Genomic DNA, 20,298 nt, shown 5'->3' with positions numbered 1-20,298 from the left:
AATTATTGAGGAATTTTCAAATGTTCGTGAACTTCGACAAAAGCAATACGTTATACTATTTTGATGTAATAATCATGCACACACCTAATCAACTAGCTATAGTCATGATAGCTAAAAACACAAAGCTGTTATATTATTACCGACATTTTTATTGAAACCAAGAATAGCCCCTATAATTTGGGGAGAGGGTGGGGGTTGGTGCCTCGAAAAATAACTCTTCGTAAACAAATTATTTAATGATTCATCAATAATTCATACATATCATCCTCCAGTTAAATAAAGTAGGTCAATGATAAAAGAAGTTTCTTACTTTTTATTTACGAATGTCAAAATAGGCTGCAATAGAACCTAAATAATGGAATCTTGGTTTTTAAGCGTCCATTCCAAAAAGTATCATTTGTCTCAATTTTTAAATTTTAAACTACCCGACGGATAGTTTAAGAAATGACAATCGTTCCATTTTGCAACATCACAAGTTTACAACTTAAAACATTTCAAAATTATTTACTAAAATCAAATCTACTTAGTAGATACATGTATATACATGTAAAATGAATAGAAAAAACTATTTGGAATCAAATTTGATGTACAATTTTCACCTCATATCACATTAAATATCATAAATATCACCAACCGCGAGTCGTTCCTTGTCGAATATCATTAGTCTGACGTCACGGGTCGTCATCGAACGACTTTATTCAAATAGTTAACGCCCGTCTTTTCATTTGGTTTTAGACGCTACCAGCCGTCATGAACACAATGGTTATAACTTTCATAAAACAAACAAACGATTTTCAACTGTAAAGGGCTGAACTGAACAAACAAATCTAGATTGAGGAAACATCACCTCCGCCATCTTTGGTCTCCTCGTATACACACTTCCGGTTGTCTCCACCATGCTGCAATATCGCGGATAATGAGCTCTGGCTTATTGAGGTCATTCAACATTGCACATAACCTGCACCAAAATTTCGTGTCTATGAAATCTCCAGTTCCCTTCCATCTAAAGTAATCATTATAAAGTTCATCATTTTTGTCTAAAACTTTTAGATAACGCGCTAAATGCTGAGGAGATTCAAAATCTTCAACGTGTATGAATGAGTTTGGCGGGGCGGATCTTGCATAGTCGTCTGGGTGTGCACCCATCGCCACCGGAACTACGTCATTCCTGCCAATGGAAGAGATGCAGAAAATCATTTTTTCTTAAAATATCAAAATGGTCATAATTATTATGATTGTAGTTTGAGAAAAATCATCAGATTTTACCAGTTTAACGACTCTAACGAAGAATCCCAACAAAACCACTTGGCTACATTCTTATCAATTGCAGATTTATTGGGCAACAGCAAAATTCCCCGAAGAATTAAGAACTTTGCCAAAACTTCCCACAATAAAGTACAGTCATATTTAAAACATTTTTTGAGGAAATGACAGATGAAGGTTTCGTAAGTGCGATGGTACACGTGCACAAATTGTGTAATTTATGGCCATTATAGCCAACCAAATCAACTTTACTTTTAAGATTTTTTCAAGTACTAAATAATGTTTCTACTGTTTTCGATGCATTCACATACATGTATAGGTCTAAAAGACAATGCATTCAAAGTCAAATTACATACAGATATACATGTATAAGCAATTTTATTTTACACATATATCTGAGAATTTTTATTTACTCTCGAGAATTACTTTCTAGAGCATTTATGATAACTCATTAGTTAATGAACGAAAAGTATGTTTCCTAAATCTTTAACAACAAATCTAGACAGTGGAAACACGATATTAGCAGAGCAGTTGAATAAAATTGATATCCTCAATTACTCTCGGATTTCTAATCAATTGAGTTTCCGAAAGCACTTGATGTAAGCCACTCTCTCGAGTCTCTATAGAATGCCTAATTGGACTTCTAGAATGTCTCGTTCACTTAACAAATATGTGGGACATCCATTCGAAGAGTTCTGAATGATCAAACCAATTTCACTGGGGATATGCGGCAAAACCGTTAAATGATTGGAAATGATATAATTCTTTGCATTATGATTTTCTCTTGAAATTGATACATTTCATGTGCCCTGAACATTTGATTTAATTTCGAAATGAAAATGTTGCTGCCAACATTAACCTCGGTATCTCATCTTTTTGGGATAAATTTACAGACCTATATAAAAGTAAGATGTTTCCTCATATCAACAACAGAAAGGTGACAATCGATCACTTACATTAGTGCGTTTCTGAAAAACTTCTCCGTGATGTAGTCTCTACAGTTTGAATTTTCAAAAGCTAGATAAAACTTATAGTCCTTCTTCAGCATCTCAAAACACTCCAGCTCCGAAGACCTATCACACTGATGGTGTCCACAGGCGCCATACACATCGACCGTCATGTATTTCTGTAACTCGCGAACATACCCCATTCTATTGTTACTGGTCTCACAGTTGGAGACAAATATAGCAGCCAGTTTCTTCTTTCCCGCCGCATAGTTTTTCACAGACAAAGTTTGGTTCTTTTTTCCCTCCTGAAATGCATGCCATTTTTCATACGGTGCTACGATCGTAGAATCATGGCGATAAGTCGCAGTCCAGTTGAAGACCTCACCCAATAAAGTGTAATCAAGCGTAGCCAGTGGTCCCTCCAAAATATAGAGGATCCAAATTTCACCTGGGTTTCTTTTGAACAAAACTAATTCACTGTTACTTATTTGAATATTGAAAAGCCTTGCATCGGCTTTCAATGACTTTGAATCGTCGCGATGTATTTCACAATTTTTAATCGGACATTGGTCTTGGATAAATTTCTCTTGCCCTCTTGGAATGTCAAAATCTCCGCTTCCAGATATCAAAATAATCCTATTACGAGACAAGTCCACTTCCGGTCTGTAAGTAATCTGCTGATAAATTCGATCTTCACCTGATGCGGCGTCCCACACAGAAGTCAAGTTTGGTGACGTCTCCTTGCGGAGCACTTTGACCACGTCTCGTGCACTTCCGCGAGATTTCACGGGAACACACGGAACGGCTTTAGACAGCTCCCTCTTTTGAAGTGAAGTGCACCGAAATATCGAAGAAAAATTTATGACACAACTGGCTATTATAAATACAATGACAACAAACAGAAAATATCGATAAAGTCTTTCCATCTTGGGGGAAACCCTAAAATGTCGACTCCTCTTAGATAACACCAAGGTCGTGTCACATAATTATGCACTACCACTACGCTTGATAACATTTTCTTAAACAAACGATCCTATATGAGGACAGATAAGGGGATATTTTACAATTACATGTAATTGACTATAGAGTGCTTTACCTTTATTTTAAAAAAACCCCTGAGAATAAGCTTGATATTCCGCAAAGTATGCAAAGTTGAAAGTTTTGTTATTATCATAAACGTTCACTCGATCTGTATATGCGTGTACTTGAAAATATAAATATCGATTTGAAATCTCATAATATACCAAATGTTGACATCGCTTCTAGTTTCAAACTACACTATACTATCCTAGCACCACAACTTGTATTGGACAAGTATGTAATCTATTTAATTTCTCTTTATTTGTTCGATTTCACCCTTAATTGTTTACCGACATGAATTTCTTTAGAATACAATAAAACTCGGATATAGCGAAGTCCTGGAGGACCTGTGGATTTATTTTATTAATTTATAAAAGATATTCGGATAAACTTTACTTGGTGGGGGGGGGGGGGGGAAATATGCGTCTAAATGTTTTTGAAAAAGAAATGAGCAAAGTCTATATGTCTTGTTAGTTGAAAGATAAAATGACACTTAATCGTTCAGGGCCCCATGCTTTCAGGAAAAGGGTTCACGATTCTTCAAAAACATTTTTTATACTGTCCGTTACCTGGACTAAAGGTAAAAATGAGTAGCCTTAAAACAAAATTATATTTATCAATAAAGCAATCATGTTTGGGAATTGACAATCCATGTTCATCTCCCCTACTGGCATACCCCATTTATTTAGGGATCTCGTATTTATGTGCTAGATGTCTTTCAATTAAGGAAATCCGGATTAATAGATTTGTGTTTTCAATTGATTTAGAATGGGGCACTAAACTTTAAACCATAAAAAGGAGACAATACCTGAACTATGCCCATTCTACATACACACTCTCTCTCCAAAAGACATTTCCATTAAGACTTTAGAAGAGTTCATTGAAGAGAACGGTCCTCGCCTGTGTTGGACAGTCTTCACCCCCTCCCTCGAATTTTCTTTTCATATGGTTTAAATTAGTTTGTGAGTATGTGGGATATGTCCACCCTTTTCGACAGCTTTTTGTCGCAATTCAACTAATTTTCAAACTATCATATGATCCAAACATTTCAAGGATGTCTAAAGACCTGTTTTATGTTTTGAAAACATATTTTACTGTTTGATTTAATTAAATAGAAAAAAAACAAGTTATCTAGCTAGCTACCCCCTCCCAATCCGCGATTCAAAAAGCGTATATGCATTTAACGAAACTTCTTTATCATTTCGGGTAGGAAGGGAAATCTTTGAACAAATTGTAAGCTCAAGTCATCACGTAGGAAGAAAATCGTTATAATGTGGCTTTTTTGGCATATTTGGCCCCGCGTGAGTCCCGGGTGGGTGGGGGGGGGGGGTGTTAAGGTAATTAAGATTCCTCTTATCATGTGTGAGATGCAATAAACTAAAATTGTTAAAAATTGGTCTTGTACTTAGTAGTTTTCAAAAAGTTTGAAATGTAAAATTGTAAACGTGTAACCAGACAGCGGTTTTGGCCGTATTGTGAACTGCATGTAGATGAGTCAATGTAGTTGAGAAGGTGATGAACAATAAATTGCTGTATTAAATATTATCAATTTAGCTTTTAGCGTTGCTGGAAACGCGACCAACGATCTATACATGTATAAGTTATAGCAGAGACATATATATCTCTGGTTATAGAAGAAACTGTCTGCAAATTATACAGTTTAATTAATTCAGACGCATTTTAAAGTATTCAATACAATTTCCAATTATTTTTTACTAACGATCCAATCTGTAAATGACCCAGTTTGAATTGTTATGTAGTTATTTACGATTATACCAGACGGTCTGAACCAATCTAAATTGTTCTCTCTTTGTGTATGTGAAACTATATCTATTAATCCCACTGTTAATAGATGCTTAATCAGATCAGATTTGATACCAAGGGTCAAATAAATCACTGTTTAACACCAAATTGGACTTAGTCATTTTATAGCTGCAGGTCTGTAGCTCCCGATCTGAAAAAAATCGGATGGAAAACCTTGGTCGTCCACGACGCACGACGACGACGAAAACCAATATCAAAAGTCATTTAAATTAAACAAATTACCGGTGAAAATCTTCACTTTTTCTGGAAAAATATTGACACAAATTGAACAATTCTGTTCTGTGGAATCACTTGAATTAGCGGTGGCTTAATATTCGTGGATTTGGTGGGTACTCCTCACCCAATAATTAATATCACAAACGAATTATGATGTAAATGTACAGTATTTATTATATCAATAAAAAGTGAATTAACAAAACTACATCTTGTATTTTTTTGTATATTTTTTAAAAATATTGTTTGAACAAATAAATTTTCCAAAATGCACCAAGTTGACACTGATCAGATCATATAAATTAGTCCTGAGATTTGGTAAATCATCTTGCAAAAAGCTTAAACTCAGCATATTCATATATACATGTTGTACATACTTGTACATATATACATTCATAAAGTACACCTGAGGCTTGACTTGACACCTTTTCAGGTATAAAAAGGCACCTGTATAAAACTAAAAATACTGTTCTGTTATTCGATTTCTTTGAAGGACTAGGTTATCGTAAGGCATAAACGCAAACAACATTAAAATGTTACACAACTACCGGAATGTTTACAAAATTTGTATAGGATTGATTGTTTACTAAAATACTGCTCTGTAGAATACATTCTTATTTCTTTTCAAAGAGGTTGCCATATGGCACAAACACAACACACAAAAATGAATCACAACTCTCTGAAGTTAAATATTATTTTTGTTAAAATGTAAGTGTACATTTACATTTGTACACAATCATGTAAATTAAATGACAGTTAATTTGAAGAGGACAAATCAGTTGTAGCAATAATGGCTTCTGTGGCCTCCCACAGTTTCTTACTCAGTCCCTGGTCATATGCTGACCCACTGATCCACCAGGTGTGGTCGTATACCTGACTATCAGACAAGTATTCACCCCGAGCATTCCGCATTTCCTCTGAGACTGCTGCATACAGTGTTGTCTGGGCACCATCCCTGGGCGTCTGTCATAGCAAAGAGGAAATATATGTAATGATTGACATTTTTGCTTGTTATTACATATTTAAGGACAAATGACTGGACCACAGATTTTAAATCTTTGTGAGGGATACATTTAATAAAATGAGGCAATCAAGGGACTGACATATCATCTTTGGTTTGAAACTGCAGCATTCTTTATTGAAATTGCTTTATTTATAGATATTTACATTTTCCAGTGTCTTTGCCTGTGATAACACTACGTATCAATTTTGTACTATATAATCCATAATACAAATGACGCCAAATCGAGGCGCCAGCGGGGTTTGCTTATTTATATTTTAATATACATTGTATAATCCTATGATGGCTTGAAATTATATAAATATAAGTAATAAGGAATCATTCTTTGAATATTATGAGATGATAATTTCGGTCGGGGTATGATCAAATCTACCATAAAGCCCTTCGGGCTTTATTGGATTTGATCACACCCCGACCGAAATTATCACCTCATAATACTCAAAGAATGATTCCTTATTCCTTATTTATCTACTTCACAACATATAGTTTATATTTGTCTCATTCAACTTTTGCTGATACAAAGAGCTAATTAAAAACTGAACTAAAATGGCCAATTCTGTTTCTGTTTAGTATCTCAAAACTGTTTTATTTTGTAAATTTTCAAACTGGACAAATTGTCAAAATTGTTTTCCATTTACATACAACTAGATGAAAATAATAATTGGCATATAACTCTGCATGTACAAGGCCTACATTTGATATGGCACTTTGAATAGTATCATATTAAATCAAATTTTCCATGAAACATTACACAGCGGATGTCTTTCACAATAATCTTAATATTAGTCATCACTGTCCTAAAGCTATTTATCTTTAATGTCACTAAAATGTGCTTATTCCTGCAATTTTACAAATACATGTAAATGAAAATATTGTAATTTTTCCTTCATATTTTGCCTTTGGAAGTATAAAGCACAGGTCTGCTCAAGTACAACTTTCACACTGTTTTGTTCATATAATTATACACATCAGAGTTAAAATATGGTACTTGAGCAAGCCTGCACTCAATATTTTCCAGTTGAAAAACCGGTACCCATTTTTTGCTAGAAAATATGAATTTATCAAATTAAGACAATCTCAACAAGCATTCTGAGAGTATTGCATAAGCAATACACTTTCCCTACCGGTTTGTGGAAATTGTGAAAACAATGCACTGTTATGCAGAATATCGAACCTGAACATTAAAAAATTGGAATATAACAAATCAATTTTTTCGAAAATACGTCAACCAGACGCTACAAAAGTGTATACTTGATCTGTAGTTTGGCATTTTGAAGCTGTTCAGCAAATTTCATATTATTCTTCAAACACATAAAGAAAACAAGAGGCCCATGGGCCACATCGCTCACCTGAGGAACAATAGGTATGATAACGTCAGCTTAATGGAGTCATAATACAAACAATCTGGACAATGTACAATAATACATGTAGATCCTGTATAAATAAAATCCATTTTTCCCCCTTGGAACTCGGATAGCCCTGATTGCTGCCAATATTTACAAGATCAGACTTTAATCACCGCTCCTGCACATATATAGGGACTCAACGTTACGCAGGCAGGGATGACCGCACACCTACGCAACTCAACAGGTACCAACGTTAACACAAGCAGGGATAACCGCACACTTGCGCCAACAGCTCAACCTAACGCAAGCAGGGAGTACCGCACACTTATGCTAGAAAGGCCAGAACACCAGCAGGAATGACCATACACTAGTGCTCCACCGCAACCACCAGAAGCAGGTATGACCACACACTTCTATCAATGCGATGCAGGGCAGGAATGACTGCAAACTCTGTTTCATAGGTTAGAAAACGTGAAGATTAGATAGAGCAGGGGTGTCCACACACTCATTCTATCCGTACCTGTTCAAGTTTAACCCCAAACTGTCGCTCATCATAATGCAATAGACACTGTCCCTATATATGTGCCGGCCTATAATAATTCATAGTATCTAAAAATTGGAAATCAAAAATAAACAAACTAATCTGGCCTAACCCAAAAGTACTTACGCAGAACAACTTATATACATTGAATATTTATTATTGTATAAAAATAATCATCACAATAAATGGTTAACAGTGGATGCATTAATTAAAATAATCAAGAATCAATAAATCAAGGGCAATAACTCAATACAGTAATACAAAAAGATTCTATTATGAAAAAATAGCTGCCTGCTTCAATTTTATAGTCATATCACATGTTGAGTATTGCAGTTCTCAAAAAGATCCTTTACAATTGTTTATATATGGGATATTAAGCTGCATCAAACTCTGAACCTTCTTGTGAGGCCAAAGAATTGTCCTGGAGCCAAAGTCTTAACAATTATAAAGAATCATTTTGCTGATTAGTTTCTGAGAAGAAGATTTTTAAAGATTTACTCTATATATTCCTATGTAAAACTTTAACACCCCCCCCCCCCCAATGTGGCCTCACCCTTCCCCCAGGGATCATGATTTTCACAACTTTGAATCTACACTACCTGAGGATGCTTCCACACAAGTTTCAGCTTTCCTGGCTGTTTAGTTTCTGAGAAGAAGATTTTTAAAGATTTACTCTATATTTTCCTATGTAAAACTTCGACCCCCCATTGTGGCCCCACCCTACCACCGGGGGTCATGATTTTCACAACTTTCAATTTACATTACCTGAGGATGCTTCCACACAAGTTTCAGCTTTCCTGGCTGTTTAATTTCTGAGAAGAAGATTTTTAAAGATTTACCCAATATATTCCTATGTAAAACTTCGACCCCCCCATTGTGGCCCCACCCTACCCCTGGGGGTCATGAATTTCACAACTTTGAATCTACATTACCTGAGGATGCTTCCACACAAGTTTCAGCTTTCCTGGCTGTTTAGTTTCTGAGAAGAAGATTTTTAAAGATTTACTCTATATATTCCTATGTAAAACTTCGACCCCCCCATTGTGGCCCCACCCTACCCCAGGGGGTCATGAATTTCACAACTTTGAATCTACATTACCTGAGGATGCTTCCACACAAGTTTCAGCTTTCCTGGCTTTCTGGTTCTTGAGAAGAAGATTTTTGAATATTTCTCGAAATTTTTCATTAATTTCTAATTATCTCCCCTTGAAAACGGGTGTGGCCCTTAATTTTCACAACTTTGAATCCCCTTTGCCTAAGGATGATTTGTGCCAAGTTTGGTTGAAATTAGCCCAGTAGTTCTTGAGAAGCTGTTGAAAATGTGAAAAGTTTACGGACAGACGGACGGACAGACGGACGACAGACAAAATGTGATCTGAATAGCTCACTTGAGCTTTCAGCTCAGGTGAGCTAAAAAGTGTGGAAAACTGAAGTGGGACAGATAGACGGACGGACGGACTGACGGACACAGAGGAAAGCTATAGTCCCCTCTGGTGAAAACCGGTAGGGGACTAATAACGTCATTCTACATTATGACATCACTGTGGTGACAACCTTTAACTTATATACTTATTTTCAAAATGATTTCAACTATCTTTAACCTTATTTTCAAAGCTCTCTATAGAACTTTACTTTTTGGGGCGAGAAATGCATAATCCTTTGTTCAAAATTCTGTTCAGTAGTTCTGTTCATTGCTTATCTTGTGTTGTATACTGACCTTAAAGAACAGTGAGAGGAAAGGTGTGAACAGCTGGTTCCCCCGCAGACCTCGGAAAATCTCTGTCCCAGCAGCCCCAGGGTGCACACAACAGGTAGAAACACCTACAACATTTATATGTGGGACAGCCTGAAATACGTACACTCTGACACCACCTTCTCAAGAAGGTGAGCTTGAGAAAGCATCATATATCATTCACCATAACAGTAAAAGATAAAACAATGACCATGCTTAAAATGAATTCATGCTTACAGTGAAGTCAGATTAATTCCCCTTACAAGATTGTATTTATAACAATTACTCATGTAAAAGATTACAAATAAAACAAATCACTTGTGTCTGGTGCTTTGCTTTAACTGATTTTTACTGTGCACTGTTCAATTAATCACTGTTACACATCTGCAAATTAAGTTTGCCATAACTTCATCTATTGTTCAGTGTTCAACAATTAAATCATTGTTACACAAAATATTTGCCCCCTTTTTATTTTTGCCCCCTTCAAATTGTTTTCAGCGGGCCAATTCCAAAATCTCTGTTTAAATACAACTGTGTCTAAGCGAATTCAAGATGGGAAGAAACCGTTTGCAAGTGAAGAGGGGCAATAATAACACATGTTGAAAATAACCATATATACAGTATCATACATGTATATTTATCTTTATGCTACAGTTTACCTGTTCCTTCCAGCCTCCTAGCAAGTTCTTTGGTAAACAGAATATTCATCAGCTTTGTGTTGCAGTAGGATGAGAAGCCATCATAGTCCTTCTTGCCTTGCAGGTCACCTACGTCCACTTTCCCGAAAGTATTCATGATGGAGGTCAGATTTACAATTCTGCTTGGAGCAGACTTCTTAAGCAAATCTTCAAATTTGAAAAAAAAAAAAATTCCCAGGAAATATGCATATGTTATCTAACAACAATATTCCACAATTCTTTAGGAGTAGTTGTTGGAAGAAAAGAAATGAGTGCTTTGTAACATTTGATGTTGTACTCATGAAACATTTTCAGAACTTTTGTCGACAGATCTATTGGCTGATGCACTAGAAGTGCCCATTATAACAGGCTAGAGGGCTGGATGGTTGGGACCATTTTCAGACAAATTGATCTTGAAAAAAAAGCTCTATAATAAAGCTATAATATGAGCTGCAATTTTCACCTTGCGCTCATGCACTGTCTGTTCAGCGTTCACTTTTCGTTCAGTCAGATAATATCATATTTAGGCTGATAACAATACATACATGTAGTTTTTTTGTTATTGTTTCCCGATTACAGACAAAACACAATGTAAGGATAACTCCCCAGGTACTCCAATAAATCTTTTATCTTTTGTTAACATAGCGTTCACCATTCACTTTGGACTCTGCATTCGCTTACCGTTCACCGCTCATAAGCGCTCACCAAATTCCGTTCAGCGTGCGCTCACCGTTCACTAACCATTCATATGGGAAAGTACAATGTTTCAGGGACAGTAGGAAAAAACTCTAATTTAAAAGCTAAAATACACTGAATTTTTCTTTTATGATAAACAAATCACATCTGAAATCTTGAGATGGATCTAACAGGTAACTTGTTAACCATCCAGCCTCCTTAATTAATTGACTGAACTGCAATACAATCATTGTTTAACTTAGTGGATATGGTATCTTGCAATGATCGTTAAATATCCTCTTCAAAAAAGTTATAATTTGTATTCAATAATTAAAATTTTTTAATCAATTTTCTCCCATCATTTGAATCTTACCAAGAAGAAGATCGGTAAGAAGAAATGGTGCAACATGGTTTGTAGCATACGTAAATTCCAATCCCTCCTCTGTAATGGTTTTTGGCATGCCTATCAAAATATAAGGAGACAAAAATAATTAATAACTATCAGTCAGTCATTTATACAAATAATTTTATCAATCTCAACCTTCACCTTTGTGTAATGAACTCTGTTGTGTTATTGTTATAGTTTGAGCTACTGAGTATTAGTGTCTAAAATGAACTGCAAGTTGCATGATGACCCTAAAAATATTCAATTTAACGATATAACCCAGATTAAACTTTCTGATAAACAAAGTATTCAACATATTAAAACTGCAGGTGTATTTAAATGCATAGAATGGGAGTCATACTGATAAATTATCTACAGCCCTAAAGGAGACAATAATCTCAGTACACTAACTTCCCTTTAATTTTATGGAATGAAAATTACTTACTATGATAAGTTCACCAGAACTTGAAACATTTATTCAAAGAATAAAAAAACTAACTCACTTGAAACTGCTGCATTATTGATGAGAATATCTAATCTGGATTCTTGTTCATAAGTTTCTCGTGCAAACTGCCGTACAGATCGCATAGAACTCAGATCTAGGTGTCTGACGACCACATCACCTCCATCGGATAGTTCCTTCAGGATTTTTTTCTTTGCCTCCTCTGCCTTTTGTAAGTTTCTACAAGCTAAAATGACGTGAGCTCCTCGTTTGGCTAGATCTAGTGCTGTCCAATACCCAAGCCCTGTAAAATGTGATATTTACATTCATGGTTTCCTTAATTTCAAAGTGTTGTATATTTCATGATAGAACTATTTTATCAAGACCTTGGACTTTTGGTAGGACATAGTAGTAACTATATATCTATTTCTTGCCTCAAAACAAGTTAAAAATGATGCTAGTTTCAAGCAAAGTCTGCATTGATTGCAATTGCATAGGTTAAACTCACACAAAAGCCAGATAAATCTAGTTGATTTCAATGAGCTATGGTCGAGTGGCCAGCAATGAAATAGACAGGCCTACGACACATTGCTGTTTGACACAACTGCCCAAAGTCCAAGATCTTGTTAAAATGGTTTTAAATTAAGGTAATTTTACTTAAAGATGAATTTTATTGCTAATGTTTGGCTTTTTTCCACTCGCCTATGTAATTTTAACAGAGTGATATATTTATCTAATTAAAATTAGACTGACTTGTAAAACTGCTCCTTTGCGATAGCTATAAAATTTCTAACATTCCACACAGGGTCATTTCAAAGTGACCTTTCCAATAGCCAATGAAGTCACTGCTGTCAAAATCTTGGCTGGTAGTTCAGTTATGTACATGTATTTCTTTATCACCAATGAACCTTAATCCCAGAGGTGCCTCATATAGTATGACGAAGTGCATGTGTCAATTGTAAGTCCATGTTCTTGCTGTTTGCATGATTCATGGAAGAATATCAGTAGGATTGGATATTATAAATGGTAAAAAAAGAATTCTAATAAATGAGCAAGCATTAAAGTGGTAATAGATAAAGCTATCGAAGTTACTATTTAAAGACTTGTTTATTGTAGCTTGAATCAGATTGGCTTACATATCTATGTTTATTCATACTTGAAAGGTTGCTCTGAGATGACCTCATATGGGATGTCATTACATTTTGCATAGTGTACCATAGAGGAGCGGCTTTACGAGTCTTATTCAATAACAACACTACATTGTATTTACTCCGGGTTTTCCTACTGTTTTTAAACTGTTGATCATGTTGATATTGGAAAAATAATAAATTTTCTAAAAGTACTACTAGTTTCAAAATATAAACAAAAGTGAAGAAAAAAGCTGTGGGTTAGTTATCAGAAAGGTTAGGAATTGATTCTTATGACTTTATTACAATGATATTTTGCTCTTTTTTGTCTCTTAAAATGTCAACATGCAGCTCTTAATTTCCAACGTCTATGGACACCGGTACCTAATCTGGAAAAATGGTCTTGAATTGGGAAAATATTGATGATTTTTTGGGGATGGGTCCAGTAAACGGACCCAAAAATAAAATAAACCCCTGATTACAGTATTTAAACCAATCCTGATTTAATTCCTTAATCTATGTGCATACTGAATGTTTTACTGACTTCATGCAATCAGAAAACACTAATGAACCTTGATCACCTGAAGATAACAATATTAGTAATTACACTCAATCTGAATCACCAAGTTGATAAAAATCTAAATTGTGAATCGACATCAGAGGGCTAGATTACCTACAGCAATTAAATCGTACATCAGGAGGGGTGGTCACCATAGTGATATAAAAATATACTATAGTTCTCCATCTTTGGTACATAAAAATTCCTTAATACTTACAGATAAATTTTGTACCTCAGCATTGTTAAAATAAATGCAAAAAAAAAATCTTTGCCTTTAATTGTCTTACTTTTAATTCCTGCAGTTGCATGGTTATATTTCCTTCTCAAAGCCTTCTAACAGGTCTAAAGGGTCAGTGAGAGCAAATTAAGCCCTCTCTATAGATAACGTACTACATTTATTTAAAAGAGAAGAAAACTTTTCTTTAGACAAAAAACAATACATGTACCAGTATTCTACAAATTTAAATGTACTTCAAGTTGGCAGTCCATTACATGTTGCCATTTAAATCTTTCACCTTAAAATCCTAGCTGTCTAAAGACATTTTTACAGAATCTCAGATAAAACCCCATGCAGGCTGCACCTCAAATTCTGAATGTTGGATAAAATATATCAGTCTTAAAATAATATATCAGTCTTTCCTACAACAGGTAATTTCTATCTACCATAAAATTATTATTTTGTTTGAAGCCTTTTCACATTTACAGAAATTGTCAAGTGAAATCTGCATTTTATATGACTTCATCACGTCTGAGCAAGGGATCTTTAATATAATAAATGAATAGATATGCAGATTCAGTTTGTACATTTCAAATGAATCAAAAGACTAAAGTGAATAGTGAAATATTGACTTCAACCTCCAAACAGTCAGAGTAAAACTTATTATCTGCCTAAAATTGTAAAATTCTGCACTTATATAGACCTTATGATACATATCAACAATAGCTATCAGATACCAACCACTTGTTTGAATCATTGCTGGGATGATAATGAAATCATAACAGCAGTTTGATATTTTAATTATGTCTTAAAAAAAAACAAGATATCTGTAGGCCAATGCATACTTCTGATTCTGTACTTCCGCTGTGATGTGAATACACAAAATAAGCAAAGTTGACATTCAACAGGAAGTTGACATTGAATTTGTTCAAAAACCATATAGTACGTGTTAAAAATATTTACAACCATTTAGGTGAAATTAGGCCCCCCAAAAATTTGAGCTTATTTTTGGGTTACACTGATGAAAACAATAGGTTAGAGAGTTAGGATTTTTAAAATTCTTATCGTATTTTTTTGGCATGAGGGCATAAATGCAATTTTAATTTAAAATCCTTAGAATATTTGTTTGTGTCATATTTAAAAATGTGGGTTTTAAGGTATTCATTTATAACAAAGGGATATTGAACAATTTTGAATCATTTTAAAGTAGTTAAATATGTATTGCTAGATAACTATGAAAGTGAAATGAACCAAATTCACATGACAGACAACATATAAGGAGCTGGTCATTTTGCACCTTACTTTTTTTAAGAGTTATCTCCCCTTGATAAAAAAAAGAAAATTTTGATTTCGTCATAATATCTGTGGTAAATGATTAATTTTATTTTAATAGAGACAGTTAATGTAGGTATTAACCAAGAGAGTTTTACTAATCATAAGTTACTTTTTACAATATCTTAATAAAACATATATGTGGCCCATAGACTTCAATGCAAAATTCAAGTTGTACAGTAGCTAGTTGGCCATAAGTATGTTTTCTTTGTTGTTAGAAGTTAAGTTAGTCAAAAAACTTCAGGCGATGACGAGATCTACGTTAACGTCGACCATTTTGGGAACATACTTATGGCGAACTACTGTAATCAGTTGGACCATAATCAACATTTGAAAATTCCTTCGGTGGAGTATTTTATTTTGATAACACCTTCATAATGATATCATGATTAAAAATATTGGACCATTCATTTATTTGGTACAAAATGTGGCCGTTATACATCAAATACCTTCATGGAAATAATATGAAAATAACAACCTATAAAGCCGAGCAATGTTATGATTGGTAGGTTGGGTTACCCTAAACACACAGTATTTTTTTTTTTTAGGCCTAATTAATAGTTGCTGAGAAACATGCATTATAAATTTGATACGGACAGACATACAGCCATGCAAGGGTAAAACTTCTGAAAATATGCTTGATCACCAGTCCAAGCATGGTAAGAAGAGGAGCAGTTTTACCTGTACAAGTCTAATTTTAATTGTAGATTGCTTAATGTAAATCGCTGTCTCAACAAATCAGCTGAAAATAGGATTTTGTGCTTCAGCAGTGTTTGGTATTTCATTCGTGTTGATGATCAAAGAAACAAACACGAGTAAACTTACATAACAAACAAAGATGAATCAACATACCCGTATTGGCACCGGTAACAATAGCCGTTTTACCATGTAACTTGATTTCAGATACGAAAGGCTTCTTTATGGACACTTCGTATAGTTTTACCGCTGTGAGGACTATCCCAACAAATAAACAAAATCCACAGAATATGGAAATTAGATCCATTGCAATCTTTAAAGACTGTAACTTCAAAGAGGCTTTTATATTAGCTTTTACCCTTACAGACCAGATCTAGTTTCACTTTTATAAGATCAAACCGGATATGGGTGGGAGAAGAATATGAGTAAACGTCTACCTCGTTAATGATTGTTCCGGAAATTACCTGCTTCTTTGAAGTTGGCAATTATTTTTATCGATTCATACTGTGCATTAGTAAAAAACAATGACATTTCACCTTGAGCAATGTTTTGAAAGATAAAATCATGAATACAGACTGCAGTTAATGTCCTAGCTTCCTCCTCGCTTAAATAGTTCCCGAGGCTCAGACAGACCAAGAATGGTCAAGAGCAATATCTACACAAACGTACATGGCACTGTGTCTAAAATTATGGTGATTGTGATAAATTATCCTTTTTGATTTAAAAACATTAACTTAGATGTTAAGCATAAATTGTATTTCGGGGGCGCAGTATATTTCTGATTAATTAGAAAAAAAAATGTTGTGAATTGTTTTCTCCTTGTAAAATCAGTTTTATCTCCAAAATAAAGATCTCAATTTTTCTTAAATCATAATTTATAGAAAACAACAACATTCACTTTCATTTCTTATGATAAAAAATATCTTTTAAAAGATTTTTAACGTATTCATATAAGAGTCCTATCATATGCTAACACCCTCCCCCCCCCCCCCCCCCCCCCCCGCCCCGCAATTCAAATTTATATATCAGTGATACAAAATTATAGTTACCCGTATAGATTTTGCTTATAATAGATATCTGATTGTCTGTTAAAAATGTATACTCCTAATTAGTGATATAAAATTTTACAAGCTTTTCTTATCAAAATTTGAAAATGTAAAATGCATTTTGGTACGGTAAAAATCTCCAATATAAAAAGACTAGAAATATATTCATTTTTAATAATCTCCATACACGTTGATATACATGTAAGTACCTTTGAACAATTGATCAATGAGGTAAAAAATATAACTTGCGACTTCGTTCAATAATGTCTATTTTTAGAGATTAACTAATTACAACTTAATGTACAAATAAACTATATTTAAACAAGATTCTCATATCGATTAATATATTTATTTTCATTTAAATAAATTTTGTGTAAGTTGAGGTATGTTTCGAAAAGACTGAATATTCACAAAGTTGTAGCGAATTTCTTGTTAGATTCTATAACTCTCTTTTATGACATATTCTATTTCTTATATGCATGCATATAGAATAAGCAAATTAAACAAAAACCTATTACTTATTTTCTTGACGAAAAGTGCCTGAAAGGACGTGCTTTTTATAATCATAGAATTTCTTTGAGGTCCGAATAGTTCTCTCCAGATATATTGTACAGTGCCGTGTTCCTTCCAGGGACTAGGGATGTCTTAAAATCGAAGCTTAACTCTCTCTCTCTCTCTCTCTCTCTCTCTCTCTCTCTCTCTCTCTCTCTCTCTCTCTCTCTCTCTCTCTCTCTCTCTCTCTCTCCTAAGACTTGCACAATGAATTAAATTTCTTCGATCCCAATGGTCTTCCGCTCCACCACTGTATAAAGTTGTAGTTATCTATATAAAGAGTTATAGGCTAAAGATAATGTATCAATAAGTGGAAGCGTAAAATTGGCTCTATTATATACATAAAGAAGAGAATTTATTTGGTATAAAACATTTCCTGTATCAGTCAACATGCCACAAATATGAACAGAAACAACATGTGAGTTTCTTCTTCAGCGCTCGTAAATTGTGTCTCACTTCGTTCACTCTGAACGCATACACCAATGGGTTACAGGCGGAATTCAGGCTTGAAAGCACGCAGACAAAATAAATGGCATCTTGGCTACGCGCGTTTTTTGGAAACGTATGGCTCCAGCCCATCAGGAAGTTAACGGCACACAGGGGAGATAAACAGAAGAGCAAACATCCTGCTAGGATCAACAAAGTTACCACCGCCTTCCTGTGGGCCACTAGTTTGACGGTCCTCAACGAAAGTCGATTTAGTTTGACTCTCATGGGCTTATCTGGTTTAGATGGAGCATGGTTGCCTTCCTGAACAACAGATCGAGGCCGAACAAAGATGACGCGAGGTTTGCTGACTGTGAAAACATCCTTCTGACCATTCCTTGCTGGGTGTATGAGCGATTTTTGAAGATTAAGAATTCGATATAACATCCACCCACAGGACGTTATGATGAAAAAGAGGCCAAGAAAGAGAAGAATTGCCCACGAACGAAATATTATATGAGCACCAAAATCCGAAAACAGTTCCGGAATGGAACATACAGTTATTGTATGATCCCTCCTTAAAGCGGTAAATGGTATAAACACAATTGCAAAAGAGCAGACCCACGTTGCTATGATGATTATCCAAAATCGAAACACTCTTTTAGTTCGTTCTGTCGAATAATTTTTGGTTAATATCCACCAACGATCTGCACAAATGAAGCACAGGTGTAACAGGGAGGCCACAATGGTAAGCAGGTAAACACCCAGGGCCACCCAACACCTGGCGTACTGCAGTGGAGGTTTAGGGTCGTTAATTCCGTCGGTGACACGTAGGGCGTAGAATAAGAACACGCTACTGACGCTGACCATACAGTCGGTGATGCTCAAACTCAGGATGTGGACGTTCCGGATCTTCCGCCCCATACACCGACCACTGATTAAAATAATGATAACTGGAAGGTTCAGCAGGAAAACGACCAGTGTTGAAGTCACGTATAGAGAGATGGACAACAATCTGAGCACCGGAGCCATATTGGGAGTGATGCTGTTCAAAACGTAAAACACGGGACTCTCGAACTCTTGGAAGGTCTATTCTGGGAGATGAAGGTTTCTGCTCCATAAGGTTGCGTGTTGGTTAATGGTGCGTTGATGTTTATCAGCCAATTAATGTCAATGTTTTCCGTTCTATTACGGAACAATTAAAGCGATGATTTTATGATTTTTATTGTTCCTTAGTCTTACATTGATTAACTCGCTCAATGTAATGGTCTATCTGCATATAAAATGCTGATGGCTCCGGATCAGTTGCCATTGGTGACCAAAGATAAGACTTGGACGTCTTAGGAAGAAAATTCCAGTAAAGAACTTTGGTCGGTAACACAAGATGTAAAATCTTTAACAAAATAAAAAAACCCCACAAAGTTAACCATATTTAGACACATTGATTTTTATTAACAAAATGCAAGAGCATGACATATGAAATCATGCATTAAATTTTTCTAGCTAGTATTTATAATCTACTAGTATTACAATCACATATTTCGTTTAGTTTGCGTGCATATGAGCTCTATCATTCTGTATTTCGATTTAAATTTTACAACTGGCATTAAAATCATATATACATTAAATGATTTAATTTTAGCACCTTTTGATTATCATTTGCAGTGGAAGGTTGCAAATTTTAGTTGAAATCGTGAGCATGCCCTTTTGATTTACAGGAATTTAGACAATATTCTAATTTTACACCATTTTCCTCATTAAGCCTCTATCATAATGCATGTACATGTAAATAAGGGGTTTTCTTTCCTTAAAGTTATACAAAATTGTAAATATGAAAAAAAAAATATGGAAATTTATGTACATTTCATCTACAATGTGGTTCAAATAAAAGAACATATTGATCAATATTTTCAATTACCGGTACTTTATCAGATTTGAACTGAACAAATCTCTTTTTTTTTAATTTACCAGTCACACCTGCACGAGTGTTTGTGCAGAACCACGGGTTTTCGTGAAGTCAAATTAACTTTGGGATTGAATAGTTATACCAGCATGCATTTTTGTGAAAAGATGAATACTCGGGTTGCAGAATGTACATGCATATATTGAAACTGACAATCGTATACAACTTAGTACGTGGATGGGGTGTTGTTTGTAAACCTAAACATTTTAGACATTATATTCTGCGATGCATGGA

General features: G+C 34.8%; 3 protein-coding genes across 3 annotated transcripts; all 3 read right to left on the bottom strand.

Annotated features, from left to right (window-relative positions):
* Positions 1-298: 298 nt before the first annotated feature.
* On the bottom strand, positions 299-3,198 carry LOC128180793 (glycoprotein 3-alpha-L-fucosyltransferase A-like). Its single transcript, XM_052848949.1, has 2 exons — positions 2,220-3,198; positions 299-1,168 (listed from the first exon to the last, which is right to left on the bottom strand). Exons 1-2 carry the CDS (start codon positions 3,134-3,136, stop codon positions 844-846), a joined length of 1,242 nt encoding a protein of 413 aa, XP_052704909.1. The 5' UTR covers positions 3,137-3,198; the 3' UTR covers positions 299-843.
* A 2,339-nt stretch (positions 3,199-5,537) lies between these two features.
* LOC128180430 (retinol dehydrogenase 11-like) lies at positions 5,538-16,489 on the bottom strand. The gene is made up of 6 exons (XM_052848543.1): positions 16,234-16,489; positions 12,208-12,450; positions 11,693-11,782; positions 10,627-10,812; positions 9,953-10,056; positions 5,538-6,290 (listed from the first exon to the last, which is right to left on the bottom strand). Exons 1-6 carry the CDS (start codon positions 16,382-16,384, stop codon positions 6,084-6,086), a joined length of 981 nt encoding a protein of 326 aa, XP_052704503.1. The 5' UTR covers positions 16,385-16,489; the 3' UTR covers positions 5,538-6,083.
* Positions 16,490-17,488: 999 nt separating this feature from the next.
* On the bottom strand, positions 17,489-20,284 carry LOC128180428 (5-hydroxytryptamine receptor 1B-like). Its single transcript, XM_052848539.1, has one exon. It carries the CDS (start codon positions 19,131-19,133, stop codon positions 18,057-18,059), a length of 1,077 nt encoding a protein of 358 aa, XP_052704499.1. The 5' UTR covers positions 19,134-20,284; the 3' UTR covers positions 17,489-18,056.
* Positions 20,285-20,298: the final 14 nt, after the last annotated feature.

The sequence above is a fragment of the Crassostrea angulata genome, chromosome 4 (genome assembly GCF_025612915.1).
Source record: "Crassostrea angulata isolate pt1a10 chromosome 4, ASM2561291v2, whole genome shotgun sequence".
Lineage (NCBI taxonomy): Eukaryota > Metazoa > Mollusca > Bivalvia > Ostreida > Ostreidae > Magallana > Magallana angulata.
Note: the sequence above shows the minus strand (reverse complement) of the source record. Positions and strands in the feature narration are given on the sequence as shown.

Bases quoted from the DNA above. Each gene is read 5' to 3' on its own strand.
- LOC128180793 (XM_052848949.1), bottom strand. From the start codon at position 3,136: ATGGAAAGACTTTATCGATATTTTCTGTTTGTTGTCATTGTATTTATA. The intron at 1,169-2,219 runs GTAAGTGATCGA...TTCCATTGGCAG, and splicing joins TTTTTCAGAAACGCACTAAT to GAATGACGTAGTTCCGGTGG.
- LOC128180430 (XM_052848543.1), bottom strand. From the start codon at position 16,384: ATGGATCTAATTTCCATATTCTGTGGATTTTGTTTATTTGTTGGGATA. The intron at 12,451-16,233 runs GTATGTTGATTC...CACATTTTACAG, and splicing joins TGTTACCGGTGCCAATACGG to GGCTTGGGTATTGGACAGCA. The intron at 10,813-11,692 runs GTAAGATTCAAA...TCAAATTTGAAG, and splicing joins TCTTACCGATCTTCTTCTTG to ATTTGCTTAAGAAGTCTGCT.
- LOC128180428 (XM_052848539.1), bottom strand. From the start codon at position 19,133: ATGGCTCCGGTGCTCAGATTGTTGTCCATCTCTCTATACGTGACTTCA.